General features: G+C 45.1%; 1 protein-coding gene across 1 annotated transcript; it reads right to left on the bottom strand.

Moving 5' to 3' along the window:
• Positions 1-900: 900 nt before the first annotated feature.
• KPNA2 (karyopherin subunit alpha 2) lies at positions 901-14,343 on the bottom strand. Its single transcript, XM_030924191.1, has 11 exons — positions 14,191-14,343; positions 12,829-12,926; positions 12,543-12,680; positions 8,642-8,730; positions 6,220-6,488; positions 5,868-5,962; positions 5,504-5,767; positions 4,771-5,004; positions 4,340-4,522; positions 2,157-2,306; positions 901-1,242 (listed from the first exon to the last, which is right to left on the bottom strand). Exons 2-11 carry the CDS (start codon positions 12,901-12,903, stop codon positions 1,150-1,152), a joined length of 1,590 nt encoding a protein of 529 aa, XP_030780051.1. The 5' UTR covers positions 12,904-12,926; positions 14,191-14,343; the 3' UTR covers positions 901-1,149.
• Between the last annotated feature and the right edge of the window lie 2,689 nt (positions 14,344-17,032).

Raw genomic sequence — 17,032 nt, 5'->3', positions numbered from 1 at the left:
TGTCACCAAGGCTGGAGTGCAGAGGCGCAATCTCGGCTCACTGCCACCTCCACCCTCCCGAGTTCAAGCAATTCTCCTGCCTCAGCCTCCCCAGTAGCTAGGATGACAGGCTTCCCGCACCATACCTGTAATCCCAGCTAATTTTTTGTATTTTTAGTAGAGACAGGGTTTCGCCTGAGCGACAGAGACTCTTATCTCAAAAAGAATGGTGTCTATCAACCTACACTGTACAGGAGCCCTTGGGAATTGCATTTTTTTTTTTTTAAGATGGAGTCTCGCTCTGTGGCCCGGGCTGTAGTGCAGTGGCGGGATCTCAGCTCACTGCAAGCTCCGCCTCCCGGGTTTACGCCATTCTCCTGCCTCAGCCTCCCGAGTAGCTGGGACTACAGGCGCCCGCCACCTTGCCCGGCTAGTTTTTTGTATTTTTTAGTAGAGACGGGGTTTCACCGGGTTAGCCAGGATGGTCTCGATCTCCTGACCTTGTGATCCACCCGTCTCGGCCTCCCAAAGTGCTGGGATTACTAGCTTGAGCCACCGCGCCCGGCCGGGAATTGCATTTTTCACCCCCCTCATCAACTAAACAGAACTGGGTACTTCCCCAGGTGAGGCCCATGTGCAGCCATGATTGACCTTGGAATCCCATTCAGCCTTGAAGTTTAGGAGGAATTAATTCTGCTTGTAGCTCCAGGAGAGATTTATGATTAAATTTAAGGTGTTTAGCCCATCTCCCTGGCCAAGGAGACTTAAGGAGACACTGGCTGAGGGTTTCTAGAAAATGTTATTCATTCTTCTGTAAAAACTGCAGCCAGGACTACTCTGGTTCATCACACCAATTCGGATGGGTTACCTTTCACCAGAGACATTAAAGGCTCCAAATTAGAAAGCCACACACAGGCATGGTGAAGTAAAGAAAAGGGTGGACTTTAATGTTTATTTACAGGATGCTGCAAGATATGAAATTCCACATAGAAATAAGAAACCTAGTCAGAGGACAAGCTTCATACAGTATGTACAGTTGGAACTGTTCAAGTATAGTTTCAGTGTAAAAAGTGCTACAATAACAAACCACATTTAAAAAGAGTTCTTAGTAGAGAAACAATAAGACAAAATACCATGGTACACAACAAATGTATGCCTCAGCTACGTGATCTAAAAGGTAAAGGTCCCAGGAGCCCCGTCCTGAACTTGGAAGGTGTAGCCTTCAGAGGTAGTTTCCGGCACAACGTTTTGATCTTCCTCTTCCTGGAAATATATTACAAAAAGAATGTAAGTATTTCAAGCAGCAGCCTACCTGGAAGTCTATATTTAATCTCTAGGTCTTGATCTGCATATTATACCTTTAATTCTGTATGATATTCTAGTATTTGACATGGGGAGGGAGGGTCTCTGAAACTTTGCCAATTCCTGAGTGCCTGGGGAGTTGCGGGGACCGGGGATAAGGAATGCTACTAGAGTAATAGAAACAGATTTTTTTCTTTCCCAACTGCCACTTTTCAATAGGAAAAGACTGTATTAGGCCCAGAGCATAGTGGTGGGTTTGGCCTACTTCTCTATCACCTCCTACAATGACACCCACTAACTTACCCTCCAGATAGTCTAAGATTCTCAAGGCTGTTCATTTGAAACTAATCTGGTGACTTTTTTTTTTTTTTTCGAGACGGAGTCTCACTCTGTGGCCCAGGCTGGAGTGCAGTGGCCGGTTCTCAGCTCCCTGCAAGCTCCGCCTCCCGGGTTTATGCCATTCTCCTGCCTCAGCCTCTGAGTAGCCGGGACTACAGGCGCCTGCCACCTCGCCCGGCCAGTTTTTTGTATTTTTTAGTAAAGACGGGGTTTCACCGTGTTAGCCAGGATGGTCTCGATCTCCTGACCTCATGATCCACCCGTCTCGGCCTCCCAAAGTGCTGGGATTACAGGCTTGAGCCACCGCGCCCGGCCATAATCTGGTGACTTTTAAAATCTCAGTTTAAAAAGATTTTATTGCCATCAAGCCAAACTAGAGGGGCAAATAAGTACATTATGTCCTATGCACACTGATATTTTACTATATTTAACAAAGATATGAGACTTATTTTAAGAAGTATGAAGGGGAAAAAAGGCTCATGGCCTTGACTTTAGATGTTTCCAAGTTGTTATTAATATTACCATCCATTACTCACCTCTACAGAGAAATACTTCTCAATTAAGCTTAACGAAGCCTTATACACAGACTCATTTTCATGGTTTTGTAGAGCTTCAATTTTGTCTAAGCCTCCACATTCTTCAATCATTATACTAAGTTTCTCAGTTTCACCTAGTTTCTCAGCAGCCTAAAAAAAAAATTCCAAGTTTACTGGTATATACTCTGAATGTTTTATTTTAATGAACAAAACAACATCGATAATTTGAATATAGATACATGTCAGGCAGAAATAAGCACCTAACAGTTCCTTCAACAAACCTATCACTATCACAGTCCATCTTATTTATATTTTGTTGAAACTCAATGTGATTGGATCTATACCTGCTTTTAGCACTACTTCAACTGGAGCCAAAGATCTTACAATCAATAGCTCTCAACTTTATCTATGTATCAAAATCACATGGTCAACTTTTTTTTTTTTTTTTTTTTTTTTTTGAGACGGAGTCTTGCTCTGTCGCCAGGGCTGGAGTGCAGTGGCCGGACCTCAGCTCACTGCAAGCTCCGCCTCCTGGGTTTACGCCATTCTCCTGCCTCAGCCTCCGAAGTAGCTGGGACTACAGGTGCCCGCCACCTCGCCCGGCTAGTTTTTTGTATTTTTAGTAGAGACGGGGTTTCACCATGTTAGCCAGGATGGTCTCGATCTCCTGACCTCGTGATCCACCCGTCTCGGCCTCCCAAAGTGCTGGGATTACAGGCTTGAGCCACCGCGCCCGGCCAACATGGTCAACTTTTAAAACACACTGCATTCCAGTTCAACTGCTCTGCTATGGGAACAGGGGCTTATTGTTCTGTAAAAAATCCTTTATCATCACAAGGTGTAGCCAAGGTATCAAAGGCAAAGATGGCCTATGGAGTGCTAAACTAAATGTCTGACCAGAATGTGTGTTGGTATTAAGGATTTACTGGACATACGGAATGGTATGTAGGTTAGTTTTCCTTTAAATTTTTAACTTTAAAGAGATACACAAGTATCTATAGATGAAATAACAGATTTGCTTCAAAGTAACTTACGGGATTAGATGAGGGGAAGAATAAATACTGGCCACATATTGTCAAATTATTTATACACAGTGACAAATACGCCAGCATCCATTATTGTAGGCTCGACTTTTTTTTTTTTTAGACAAGAGTTTCACTCTTGTTGCCCAAGATGCAGTGCAATGACGCAAACTCAGCTCACTGCAACTTCCACATCCCGGGTTCAAGTGATCCTCCTGCCTCAGCCTCCTGAGTAGCTGGAATTACAGGCGCCTGCCACCACGCCCGGCTAATTTTTTGTATTTTTAGTAGAGATGGGGTTTCACTATGTTGGCCAGGCTGGTCTCAAACTCCTGACCTCGTGATCTGCCCACCTCAGCCTCCCAAAGTGCTGGGATTACAGGTGTGAGCCACCGCGCCCAGCCTGTAGACTCAACTTCTGTATGTAAAAATCTCTAGAATCTAAAGTTGATGAGTAGGACTTACCTACCACCAATCACTATGACAAAGTGCCATATGCTGGTATGCTTGGATCAATTAGGGATAGAACCAGAAGAAAAATATAATTCAATTTTTTTTTTTTCTGAGACAGTTTCACTCTTCCGCCCAGGCTGGAGTGAAGTGACGATTTTGACTCACTGCAACCTCTACCCCCCTGCCCACAGTTCAAGCGATTCTCCTGCCTCAGCCTCCCGAGTAGCTGGGATTATAGGCGCCCGCCACCACACATGGCTAATTTTTGTATTTTTAGCAGAGACAGGGTTTCGCCATGTTGGCCAGGCTGATCTCGAACTCTTGACCTCAGGTGATCCACCCACCTTGGACTCTCAAAGTGCTATGATTACAGGCATGAGCCACTATGACTGGCCAAGTCACTCAAATTTAATTTCACCAAAATTCGGTATGAAATTGGGACATTAAATCAACCAAGTAAACAGATGTGATGAGTCCACATAAACGCCCGACTTCGATTCAGGTCCCATCATCCACTTGTCATCTCTTTCATATCTTTGATAATGCCTGCCACATTTTTAATCAAAGGTGTGGCCCACCTAAACATGCTTTCTGAATCTGTGGCTTACTAGTGAGTAAACTTACAACAGCTGCCCTCCCCCAGGTCTAAATAGTAAACTGATTATTATCAAGTTCAAACTCAAACAAAGCCACCATGATAGGACTTACCTGAAAGATATTTGAAATGGCATCCAGGATAACCAGAATAATCTTGGTATCTTTTGCAGTTAAGAGGTTCATCAACGGTTCTATTATGCCACAGTGAACGAGGTACACAATCTGCTCAACTGTTCCACCACTAGTATAGTTGGTCACGGCCCATACAGCCTCCTTTTGTGTCTTAAAATCTGCCTATTAAACATAAGGAAATGGTTTTATTTCAGAAAGTTGCAAGAATAAGTATCCTAGAGTACTTTTTCACAAAAACAATGACTCAAAGTACCAAGGTTCTATCCAACCATGAGTGAAAGGGGTTACTGGGTATTTTTCAGCAAAGGACTCCAAGTAGAACCCAAGATTCTTGCACGTGAAGAAGCTTATCAAGCAGAGCTTTCTATAAATACTAAAAATGACTTGATTAAATCCTAAGACTTCGTTACCTTAGAAAGAACACTGACAAGGAATGGGACTAATCCATGATTCACAACTTGCTGTATCTGGTCCTGACGGCCAGCTGTGATGTTTGACATTGTCCATGTAGCTTCCTTCTGAATGTTAGTTTTGGGGTTGGTGAGCAGGCTGGGAAAGACAGCGAGTGCTCCTGCATCAATTACAACCTGAGTCTGTTCATCTGTACCAGTGACAATATTCCCTATGGCTCTTAGGGCAGGAGTCTGGAAAAAAAAAAAAAAAAAAAAAAGTTGATGCTGGTTTTCTTCCCAGCACTTCAGAAATTCTGCACCCTAAAAATTTTAACAAGAGGTCCATCATGGCCTGAAATAGGTAATATTTCAATATTAGTATCAACTGATAACGATTTTTTTTTTTTTTTTGAGAGACAGGAGTCTTGCTCTTGTCACCCAGGCTGGAGTGCAATGGCACGATCTCAACTCACTGCAGCCTCTGCCTCCCAGATTCAAGCAATTCTCCTACCTTAGCCTCCCAAGTAGTTGGGATTACAGACACGTGCCACCACATCCAGATAATTGCTTTGTATTTTTAGTAGAGATGGGCTTTCCCCATGTTGGCCAGGCTGGTCTCTAACTCCTGACCTCAGGTGATCCACCCGCCTTGGTCTCCCAAAGTGCTGGGATTATACAGGCGTGAGCCACCGCGCCCAGCCCTGACCATGCTTCTTATACTTATGTCCTAATCTACAAGTAAATAACTTACCACAATCGGCAATTCAGAAGCTCCTAGAAGCTTCACAAGTTGGGGCACAACTCCTGTTTTCACGACCATGTCAATTCGTTCATTCGGACCGTCAGTAAGGTAGGAAATAGCCCAGCAGGTATCTGCTAATACTTCTGGGTCATCATGATGCAGGAGCCGAACTAAGGTAGGAAGAATCTGCTCAACAGCATCTATCGGGGGTGCAGGATTCTTGTTGCGGCAAAGATTTGAAAGTGTCCAGGTAAGATTACGTAAGTAGCCACACTAGGGGGAAAAAAATAGGCAATGAGAGGTTCTGTCTTTTGAGAAGATGGGGGAAATTAGAATGAAGAAATGAGTAACTTTATTCATGTTAGTAACTTACTGCTAAAGATGACATATCAGGAACCGCAAGGAGAGCCAACAGTGGGTCAACTGCACCATACTTAATAACCAAGTCTCGGAACACTGAGCCGTCACCTGAAAAAAAAGGCAAGATTAATTTTATTACCTTGTCCAACACCATCAACGTTCAGTGACTGAATGCACCAGCAAAAACTCCCAAATGTACTTAGATGCCCCTCTGCTGCCTTTGTAAAGACGACACTTTCATTCCTAATAACGGCTTGAAAGCAAGCTCAAAACTTGACGAAGTCGCTATTACTTATAACAAAGGCCTTTCTTCCAACTCATTATGCTTAGATACATTCAGTCAAAAGAACTTCATGTCCAAGTACCTGCAATGTTTCCTAGAGCCCAGACGGCTTGTTCACTGATGTGAGCATGGGGAGATGCCAACAGAGAGATGAATGCTGGGATGGCACCTCCATCTACCACAGCCTTGGTCTGTTCTGATGTCCCAGAAGCAATGTTTGTGAGTGCCCAAGCAGACTCAAACTGAATGGGACTACAATCAGTTCTGCCCAAGAAGGACACAAATTTTGGAATCAAACCAGCCCGGATTATGTTGTCTATGGGGGGCTGTTTTTCTCTAGAAAGTAGTTTCCTAAAGGGGAACAAAAAGAGAAATAAAAGTTGAAAGTGGTTAACAAAAGGAGTTTGCGTAAAAACCAATTTAAAATGCAATTCAACAGTTTAGAACTTCAGACAACCTTTTAAGTAAATCACTAAGGCCGGGCGCGGTGGCTCAAGCCTGTAATCCCAGCACTTTGGGAGGCCGAGACGGGTGGATCACGAGGTCAGGAGATCGAGACCATCCTGGCTAACACGGTGAAAACTTATCTCTACTAAAAATACAAAAAAACTAGCCGGGCGAGGTGGCAGGCGCCTGTAGTCCCAGCTACTCGGGAGGCTGAGGCAAGAGAATGGCGTAAATCCGGGAGGCGGAGCTTGCAGTGAGCTGAGATCCGGCCACTGCACTCCATCCCGGGCGACAGAGTGAGACTCCGCCTCAAAAAAAAAAAAAAAAAAAAAGTAAATCACTAAATGCTGAGGCATTCTGGAACCTAAGAGAAGCTGAACAGATTACCTGTATGGTGCTATATATGCGGTATAATTAACTACCATTTTTCCAAAAAATTTGTTTTGTTTTGTTTTGTTTTCTCTTTTTTCTTTTTTTTTTTTTTGAGACGGAGTCTCACTCTGTCGCCGGGGCTGGAGTGCAGTGGCCGGATCTCAGCTCACTGCAAGCTCCGCCTCCCGGGTTCACGCCATTCTCCTGCCTCAGCCTCCTGAGTATCTGGGACTACAGGCGCCCGCCACCTCGCCCGGCTAGTTTTTTGTTATTTTTTAGTAGAGACGGGGTTTCACCGTGTTAGCCAGGATGGTCTCGATCTCCTGACCTCATGATCCGCCCATCTCGGCCTCCCAAAGTGCTGGGATTACAGGCTTGAGCCACCGTACCCGGCTACATTTTGTTTTTTTGAGACAAGATCTCACTCCACCCAGGCTAGAGTGCAGTGCCATGATCACAGCTCACTGCAGCCTCAACCTCCTGGGCTCAAGTGATCCTCCCACCTCAGCCTCTTTAGTAGTAGCTGGGACAAGTGTGCACCACCGCACCCAGGTAATTTTATTTATTTATTTTCTGAGACAGAGTCTTGCTCTGTCTCCAGGCTGAAGTGCAGTGGCAAGATCTCAGCTCACTGCAACCTCCACCTCCTGGGTTCAAGTGATTATTGTGCCTGGGTCTCCCGAGTACCTAAGATTACAGGCACGTGTCACCACATCCAAGTAATACTTTTTTTTGTAGAAATGGGGTCTCACCATATTGCCCAGGCTGGTCTCAAACTCCTGGGCCCAAGTAACCCACCCCCTAGCCTCCCAAAGGGCTGGGATTATAGGCATGAGCCACAGTGCCCAGCCTAGAACTTTTTAATGATAATTTACCATTGAAATGTGTTCTTCTGCACACTGTCAAGCTATAGAACTTTTTTTTTTTTTTTTGAGATGGAGTCTCGCTCTGTCACCCAGGCTGGAGTGCAGTGGCGCCATCTCAGCTCACTGCAAGCTCCGCCTCCCGGGTTTACGCCATTCTCCTGCCTCAGCCTCCCCAGCAGCTGGGACTACAGGTGCCCACTGCCACACCCGGCTAATTTTTTTGTATTTTTAGTAGAGACGGGGTTTCACGGTGTTAGCCAGGATGGTCTCGATCTCCTGACCTTGTGATCCGCCCACCTCGGCCTCCCAAAGTGCTGGGATTACAGGCGTGAGCCACCACACCCAGCCAAGGCTACAGAACTTATTAATCCTTTCTATCATAAATATCTGTGTATGGTGGGAGGTAAAGGTCAAATTATACTTATCTCCTAAATGGATCTATCATTCTAAATGCATGTCTCAATCCCACTTACTATTTATTTCTTCCTTTCCCTGCCAGTGACCTGAAACATTACTTTGGTAAAAATTTTATGGGCAGGTGCAATGGCACACACCTATGATCCCAGCACTTCAGGAGGCTGAGGTGACAGGATTGCTTGAACCCAGGCATTTGAGACCAGCCTGGGCAAAAGAGCAAGGCCCCTTTCTCAAAAAAATTAATAAATAAAAAATACTATTTGGCGTATGGATGGCTGGCCTAATCTTTCCTTACACACTATCTGTCCCTTCCTGCCCCCACTAAAAAAAAAAAAAAAAAAAAAAAAAAAATCTAAAAACCTGAATTTCTTGGACTACCCATGCTATTGCAGACAGACTTACCTGGCAGCTTGAGTAGCTTGGAGCTGATTTTCCACATTGCTGCTATTTATGCCTTTGACAATGTCATCAACAGACCAATTTACAGTACCCTAGAAGAAAAGTGAAAGTTTGCACATTATCATTAAGATTAAATACAAACAATAAAATCCACACTTACTTGTGTAAACATCATTAGGCTTATAGCCAGCTACTACATATTTAGCCCTACATTTAATTTTGCCTGTTAAATATTCATTATTTTATATGTAGAACAGTTTCCAAACTCGGTGTCATGACTCACTAGAGTCTCAAGTTATAGAGTATCCAACTGTTTTGTCGCTAAAAAAGGGAGCTTTGAACCATTTAAAAAATGAATGGGCCGGGCGCGGTGGCTCAAGCCTGTAATCCCAGCACTTTGGGAGGCCGAGACGGGCGGATCACAAGGTCAGGAGATCGAGACCATCCTGGCTAACACGGTGAAACCCCGTCTCTACTAAAAAAAAAAAAAAAAAAAAAAAAACTACAAAAAACTAGCCAGGCGAGGTGGCAGCACCTGTAGTCCCAGCTACCCTGGAGGCTGAGGCAGGAGAATGGCGTGAACCCGGGAGGCGGAGCTTGCAGTGAGCTGAGATCTGGCCACAGCACTCCAGCCTGGGTGACAGAGCGAGACCCTGTCTCAAAAAAAAAAAAAAAAAAATGAACTAGGCCAGGCATGGTGGCTCACACCTGTAAGCCTAGCACTTTGGAAGGCTCAGGAGGGAGGATGGTTTGCGCTCAGGTGAGACGACCTCCACACGACAAAAAAAAAAAAAAAAAAAAAAAATCCAGGCATGGTGGTGTTTGCCTGTCGCCATACAAGACCAAAGATTATTTCTACATTAGTCTCAATCACTTGCATTCAGATATACTTTGAGGGAGAAAGAATGAAGTTATAGGCAACATTCTGAGGATTTTCTTTTTTTGAGATGGAGTTTCACTCATTCCCCAGGCTGGAGTGCAGTGGTATGATCTCAGCTCACCACAACCTTCACCTCCTGGGTTCAAGCGATTTTCCTGCCTCAGCCTCCCGAGTACCTGGGATTACAGGCATGTGCCACCATGCCCAACTAATTTTTTTTGTATTTTTAGTAGAGACAGGGTTTCTCCATGTTAGGCTTGTCTTGAACTGCCAACCTCAGGTGATCCACCCGCCTGGGCCTCCCAAAGTGCTAGGATTACAGGCGTGACCCACCACGCCTGGCCAAGGATTTTCATATCTAATTTTATAATCTGTGTATTTCCATGGCTGAGTGTTGTTGCAAATATAAATGTTTTATGTTCAGCTGGGCGAAGTGGCTCATGCCTGTAATCCCAGCACTTTGGGAGGCCGAGGTGGGTGGATCACCTGAGGTCAGGAGTTCAAGACCAGACTGGGAAACATGGTGAATCCCCATGTCTACTAAAAATGCAAAAATTAGCTAGACATGGTGGTGATCCCCTGTAATCCTAGCTACTTGGGAGGTTGAGGCAGGAGGGTCACTTGAACCCAGGAGATGGAGGCTGCAGTCAGCCGAGATCGCACCACTGCACTCCAGCCTGGGTAACCGCTCAAGACCCATTCCCCGACCCCCACAAAAAAAAAAAAGTTTTATGTTGTGAATCACAGTAGAAAGCAGGTTTGAGAACCAGTGCTACCCATAATTCAAAAAGACAGTATCCCTGTCTCTCCAGGAGCCTGACGCCTCACAGAGGAAAAGTGACAAGCAGACAAACAGCGTAAAACAAGTGGTACATAGATGGGCTACACAGCATTTACTTCCCATTTTGGGTGCAGAACCAAGGTGCTAGAGAATCCTGAGAAAGAAGTGTCTTTCCTGCTAGGCTAAGGAGTGCTATAAGGAGATGAGCTTTGAGCATTAGTACCCTAGATATAGAACACAGGTAGTATTCAATTAAAAAAAAAAAGATGAATGTGGAGTGCTAAAGGAAGCATAATGTGGCTGGGCGTGGTGGCTCACACCTGTAAGCTCATAACTTTGGGAAGCCGAGGCAGGCAGATCACCTGAGGTCAGGGGTTAGAGACTAGCCTGACCAACATGGCGAAACCCCATCTCTACTGGAAAAAAACAAAAATTAGCCGGGCATGGTGGTACGTGCCTGTAATCCCACCTACTCCGGAGGCGGAGGCACGAGTACCGCTTGAACCCAGGAGGCAGATGTTGTGGTGATGTTTCTGGTTTATTTGTTTTTTGTTGCTGCCTCGGCAACAAAGCAAGGCTTCATCTTAAGAAGCAAAAAAAAAGGAAGCATATTGTGAGAAAAAGATGTAGGAAAGTGCCCAGATGAAAGATAAATTTGAAAATCTAAGATAGGTCTACTTTATGGAAGGCCTTCATGGAGTAGGGATTTTTAGTTTTACAAACAGGGTCTCACCGTCACCCAGCACAGACTGCAGTAGTGCAATCACAGCTCACTGCAACCTCAAAATCCTGGCAAATGATCCTTCTGTCTCAGCCCCCTGAATACCTAGGACTAAAGGCCAGTGCCACCATGCCCAGCTAACTTTATTTTTTATAGAGACAAGGTCTTGCTATGTTGCCTAGGCTGGACTCAAACTCCTGGCCTCCAGTGATCCTCCCATTTCAGCTTCCCAAAGTGTTGGCATGAACAGGCATGAACCACCATGCCCAGCTGGAATATGAATTTTTTTATTTTTATTTTTTTCCTCGATTGTTGCCCAGGCTGGAGTGCAATGGGACAATCTTGGCTCACTGCAACCTCCGCCTCCCAGGTTCAAGCAATTTGGAGTACGGATTTTGAGGAGAGAAAACACGTGTCTAAAGCAGTACTTTAGGAAAAATTTCAGGAAAATATTATATTGGCACAGAAAGGAGGAAATGATAAATTCGGAGGCTACCATAAATATTTCAGAAGGAAAGTCCTGAACAAAGCTGGTGACAAATACAAAAAAAGAGAGAATACCAAAAAAGGCAGAAATAAACCAAAAACGGGCAGGGCCTGGTGGCTCACGCCTGTAATCCCAGCACTTTGGAAGGCCAAGGCAGACATATCACGAGGTCAGGAGTTCAAGACTAGCATGGCCAACATGGCGAAACCCTGCTTCTACTAAAAATACAAAAACAGGCCGGGCAGTGGCTCACGCCTGTGATCCCAGCACTTTGGGAGGCCGAGGCGGGTGGATCACGAGGTCAGGAGATCAAGACCTTCCTGGCTAACACGATGAAACCCCGTCTCTACTAAAAATACAAAAAAATTAGCTGGACAGGGTGGTAGGTGCCTGTAGTCCCAGCTACTTGGGAGGCTGAGGCAAGAGACTGGCATGAACCTGGGAGGTGGAACTTGCAGTGAGCTGAGATCACACCACTGTACTCCAGCCTGGGCGACAGAGAGAAACTCAAAAAAAACAAACAAAAAAAAAATACAAAAACTAGTCAAGCATGGTGGTGCGTGCCCGTAATCCCAGCTACTCAGGAGGCTGTGGCAGGCGAATTGCTTGAACCCAGGAGTCAGAGGTTGCTGTGAGCCGAGATTGTGCCACTGCACTCCAGCCTGAGCAATAAAGCGAGACTCCGTCTCGGAAAAAAAAAAAAAACAAAAAACAAAAGAAATAAACCAGAAACTGGTTGGCTCTGGACACAGTGGTCAGGTCAAGGTACCCAGTTAGTAGCTAGAAATGCAGGGAAGTCTGAAGGAAGGTCAGAGCTAAAGGAAGATCCTAAATCAGCTTCAGTGGATTATGGAAGGCAGGAGGGAAGACAATTACTAATTGCGAACAGAGAAAAAGATCTTCACAGATAGTTACAACCATAAGACTAGAACAACTATAAGACTAAAAATGTTAAAGTTTACTTGAATTCCTAAGAAAAGTTCCTACTGATTTTCTGGATTTCATGTAACTCATACACTAAAATACATTTTTTACCTGGTTGTTGCGGTTTTCCTGCAGCGGAGAAGTAGCATCATCAGGAAATGAGCTTACGTTTCTCCTCTTCAGCATCTGGTCATCCTTCTTAGCTTTCCTCAGCTCCACATTGACCTCTATTCTGCGACGCCTCATTTCCTTGAGAAAAGATAACATGCTGTTTCACCTATCACATCAGTTTTTGTTGCTAAGTGAGGGCATTTTTTAAAAATCCCTAAGTTTTCACCCCTTTCCAAATGTCCTCCCATTTAAACACCACCACAGGAAAGCAACAGAAGGTACTCACTGTACTGTCTTTTCCCTTGTTCTTGAATCTGTGAAGACGGGCAGCTGGTGTATTAGCATTCTCGTTGGTGGACATGGTTATGAGACAAAGGGAGAAAGCTAAAAGGTGAGGAAGAGAAAAAATATTTCCTTTATCATTTTCCTTTGTCAATAATAGTACCAAATAAGAATTGAATTATCAAGCATCTACTGAATCCACACCTGTATACTAGAGAGGGGATCACCATGTTTTCAGCACTATGAAATAGCTTTACCCAAAAGGGAACTGTCCCCGCTTCCCTCTGAAGGGCTGAGACTTCCTGGAGAGGGCTGTCCATCAGAAATAGAATGCAAGCTATATAAATTGAAACTTCCTAGTAGCCATACTTTTTAGAAGGCGAAAAGAAACAAGTGAAACTAATTTCAATAATTTTACTTAACCGAACATATCCAAATAGTATTTCAATATGTTAGCAATATATAAAATAACTGACATCTTTTACATTCTTTTTCCATACCCCATCTTTGAAGTCTTTTGTGTACTTTAAGCTTACAGCGTATTTCAATTTGGACTAGCCACGTGTGTCCACCGTTTCTGACAGCCTGGCTCGATACTCCAGAGTCCTTAATAGTTAATCCAAGGCAAAGTAGGGGAACCAAGTTAACTTACAGCTAAAAATTATGTGCCAGGGCAATAAATTCAGATTCTCAGGAGGCTCTCACTACTTTACTGTCTTTACTTGGCCAAAATAGGTGCAGATTCGAAAACTAAATAAAAATTTGCTTCATCATTACATTATGGTCAACATTAAAAATGCAGTGCCGCATGTCGCATATTTGATTTGCATTTCCAGAGACTAGGAGTGAATGCACTTAATTAGGACGACATCAGCTGTGCGTCATTCAGAAGACGACAAAAGTCAAAGCCCTCCTTACAATTTGCTATATTTGCTTTCATTACGCTCGCCTACGACTTGGTGGCACAGCCACCCCGGGGCCTAAGTGTCAGAGACGGTGCTCCCAACTGCCACCCCCAGCCCCTGCCCCTACGTCGGGGAAGATGCAACGAGAAAGCGGGAGGCGAGGCCAGGGCCGCCACGAGCCCTCCCGGGACATTCGCCCTCAGGCCTGGCTCCCTCCGATTCTCCCGGCCGCGACGCGTTATGGTCTCCGCTGCCGTTTGAAGAGCGTCGGCGCCTAAACCCGCAGACCCCGCGAAACTCAGCCGCCTGGTCAATGAACCAGTCGCCCCCGAGGCCTAGTCAACGCGGAGGCTGAGCCAGGCTCGGCGTGGACCCGGGGCCTCCCTCCCCCCATCCAAAGGCGAACGCCGCCCGCGGACAAGCCGTTAGCGCTCGGGCCGGGCCGCCGCCTGAGTCTGTACCTGCGAAGCGGGTCCGGGCTTCCACGGGAGGCGAAGCGGGGAATCAGCGGCTGTGGGACGGCTGCGCTCAAAAGGTCCACCTCGACTCAGCTCTAAGACCTTGTGGCTCGTGCAGCCGGCCGGCGCGATTTAAATTTCCCGGTGACTCCGCATTCCGATTGGCTGGTTCGAGCCCAAGCTGTGTGCCCACTGGTGGATTTGAAAAACACGTTAAGAGAGGAGGGAGTCACAGGGCTTACGGGCGAGTGGCGGGGGGAGGAAGGAGGATGGCATCGCGAGATGAGGGAGCGGCCGGGCGGTCCCCGAGCGCCTGGCGGGGCGGAGCGGGAGGACTCTAGATCCCGTCAAGCAACGCGAAGGGGCGGTCCCCTGGGCCGTTCGTGTTTCCACAGGGTTGAAGTGCGCATGGTCCCTCGGCGTTTTCCTGGGCGACAGCCTTAAACAAATACGGCAAAATGATTCTCAAAGTCATTATTTTAAAAAAAACTTTGTTGTTGACCTTAATGAAAATTAAAAAATGATAATTAGTAAATAAGTAATCTTTATAGAAAGACATATTGCTTTGCGTTTATTTCCTGTTATGACATCCGAAGAACTTGGCAGGGGTTTCTGGCCACTATGGGAGGGAAGATTTAGGTTATATTTTTTAGTTTAGTTTTTTTTTTTTAATTGCGTCGTAAAAGACTGTATAGAAGCCGCAAATATGGTAACAAAAGGTTTATTATTCCTGTTTCTCCAAACATTCAAGTTTTGTATTTTTAAATAATTTCAAATGCAGCAGAATTGCAAATCCTTATCCAGATTTGCCAAATGTTAACATTTTGCCACATTTGCTCTGCTGTCTCTATACATATATATGTATACATATGCACGTGTGTACCTATGTGTGATTTTAATATGTTACTTTTGGAAACATTTGAGAGTTTCAGAATCATGTCCTTTTTCCTCTGTTTCACGGAGTATCTCCTAAGAAAAGACATTCTCTTATATAACCACACTGCAGTCGTCAAATTCAGAAAAACTGAAATTTCATGCTGTTGTTTAGTATGCAGTCTGTGTTCAAGTTTTGTCAATTGTTCCAGTAACATTCTATGCTCGTTACACGTTTCTGAATTTTGCATTTTTTGCCATATGCTCAAACGAACAAACAAAACAAAGATGGTCAACAGAGCATCAGGATTATGGGCCATTTTTGTCTCTGCAGTTTTTTTGTGTTCTGAAAGATTACATGTTAGAAAAGTTGTCCAGGTTTATTTCTTACTATAAATAAATTCAAACACCAAATTTGTCCATTCTTGCAAGCAATAATGCCAGCCTCATTCATTGTATAGCAGCCAGAGTTCATAAAGGGTTGTACCTACTCTTAATCAGCATAATCCCATCCCCCTAAATGCAAGAATGTGGAAGGAATTCACCCCTAAACCAATCACTGTGAGGCATTCTCTCAGCTACTGAGAATGGTTCAGGGGCAGGCACATGACCTAAATTCATCCAGTTGGACAGCCTGTGCCTTTTGTTTACTGGTTGGAGGTAGGAAAGTAGCCTCTGTTCTTCTGAACTGAGGGATGTGAGTCCTAGAAATCTGAATAAGAAAACTGTAGGGAAACCTTGAGAAGTCTGACCCGCTCTATCTCTGAAGGTTTGCAATTATGAGATCCGATACCCATTTCTTTTGTATTGTCAAGTTGAGTTTCTTCTCTTTTTTTTTTTCTTTTTATTTCTTGTCTTTGAGACAGGATCTGGCTCTGTCACCCAGGCTGGAGTGGAGTGGCACGATCTCGGCTCACTGCGACCTCTGCCTCCTGGGCTGAAACCATCCTCCCACCTCAGCCTCCCAAATAGCTGGGACTACAGGTACACACCACCACGTCCAGCTACTGTTTGTATTTTTTGTAAAGACAGGGTTTCACTATTTTGCCCAAGCTGGTCTTGAACTCCTGAGCTCAAGCAATCCACCCACCTTCGCCTCCCAAAGTGCTGGGATTACAGGCCTGAGCCACCATACCAAGCCAAGTTGAGTTTCTTTTGCTTGAAAATACTGACTACTATGTGTCCGGAAGTGTTCTGAGTGTTTACCATGTATTAATACACTTGATCTTCACAACTGTGAGGTAGTACTGTTATTTGCTCTATTTCATAAAAGACAGCACTGAATCACAAGTGTTTATGTAACTTGTCCAGGGTCACACAGCCAGTAAATGGCAAAGACAGGATTCAGCTGTAAGCAGTCTGGTTCCAGGATCTGTATTCTGAACCACTCTTCTGTACTTGCACCTAAAAACAACCTGAAACAGAAGTATAATGCCCAAAATTGCCTTTGAAAGATACGATATAGTTGGACGCGGTGGCTCACACCTGTAATCCTAGCACTTTAGGAGGCTGAGATGGGCAGATGACCTGAGATCAGGAGTTCGAGACCAGCCTGGCCAACACAGGGAAACCTCGTCTCTACTAAAAATACAAAAAATTAGCTGGGCGTGGTGGCGGTCGCCTGTAACCCCAGCTATTTGGGAGGCTGAGGCAGGAGAATCGCTTGAACCTGGGACGCAGAGGTTGCAGTGAGCCAAGATTGTGCCATTGCGCTCCAGCCTGGGCAACAAGAGCGAAACTCCATTTCAAAAAAAAAAAAAGACGGCCGGGCGCGGTGGCTCAAGCCTGTAATCCCAGCACTTTGGGAGGCTGAGACGGGCGGATCACGAGGTCAGGAGATCGAGACCATCCTGGCTAGCACGGTGAAACCCCGTCTCTACTAAAAAATATGAAAAATTAGCCGGGCGAGGTGGCGGGCGCCTGTAGTCCCAGCTACTCGGGAGGCTGAGGCAGGAGAATGGCGTGAACCCGG

Source organism: Rhinopithecus roxellana, chromosome 19 (genome assembly GCF_007565055.1).
Source record: "Rhinopithecus roxellana isolate Shanxi Qingling chromosome 19, ASM756505v1, whole genome shotgun sequence".
In the NCBI taxonomy this organism is placed as follows: Eukaryota; Metazoa; Chordata; class Mammalia; order Primates; family Cercopithecidae; genus Rhinopithecus; species Rhinopithecus roxellana.
The sequence above is the reverse complement of the archived record's forward strand: the minus strand, read 5'-3'. Positions and strand labels throughout refer to the sequence as shown.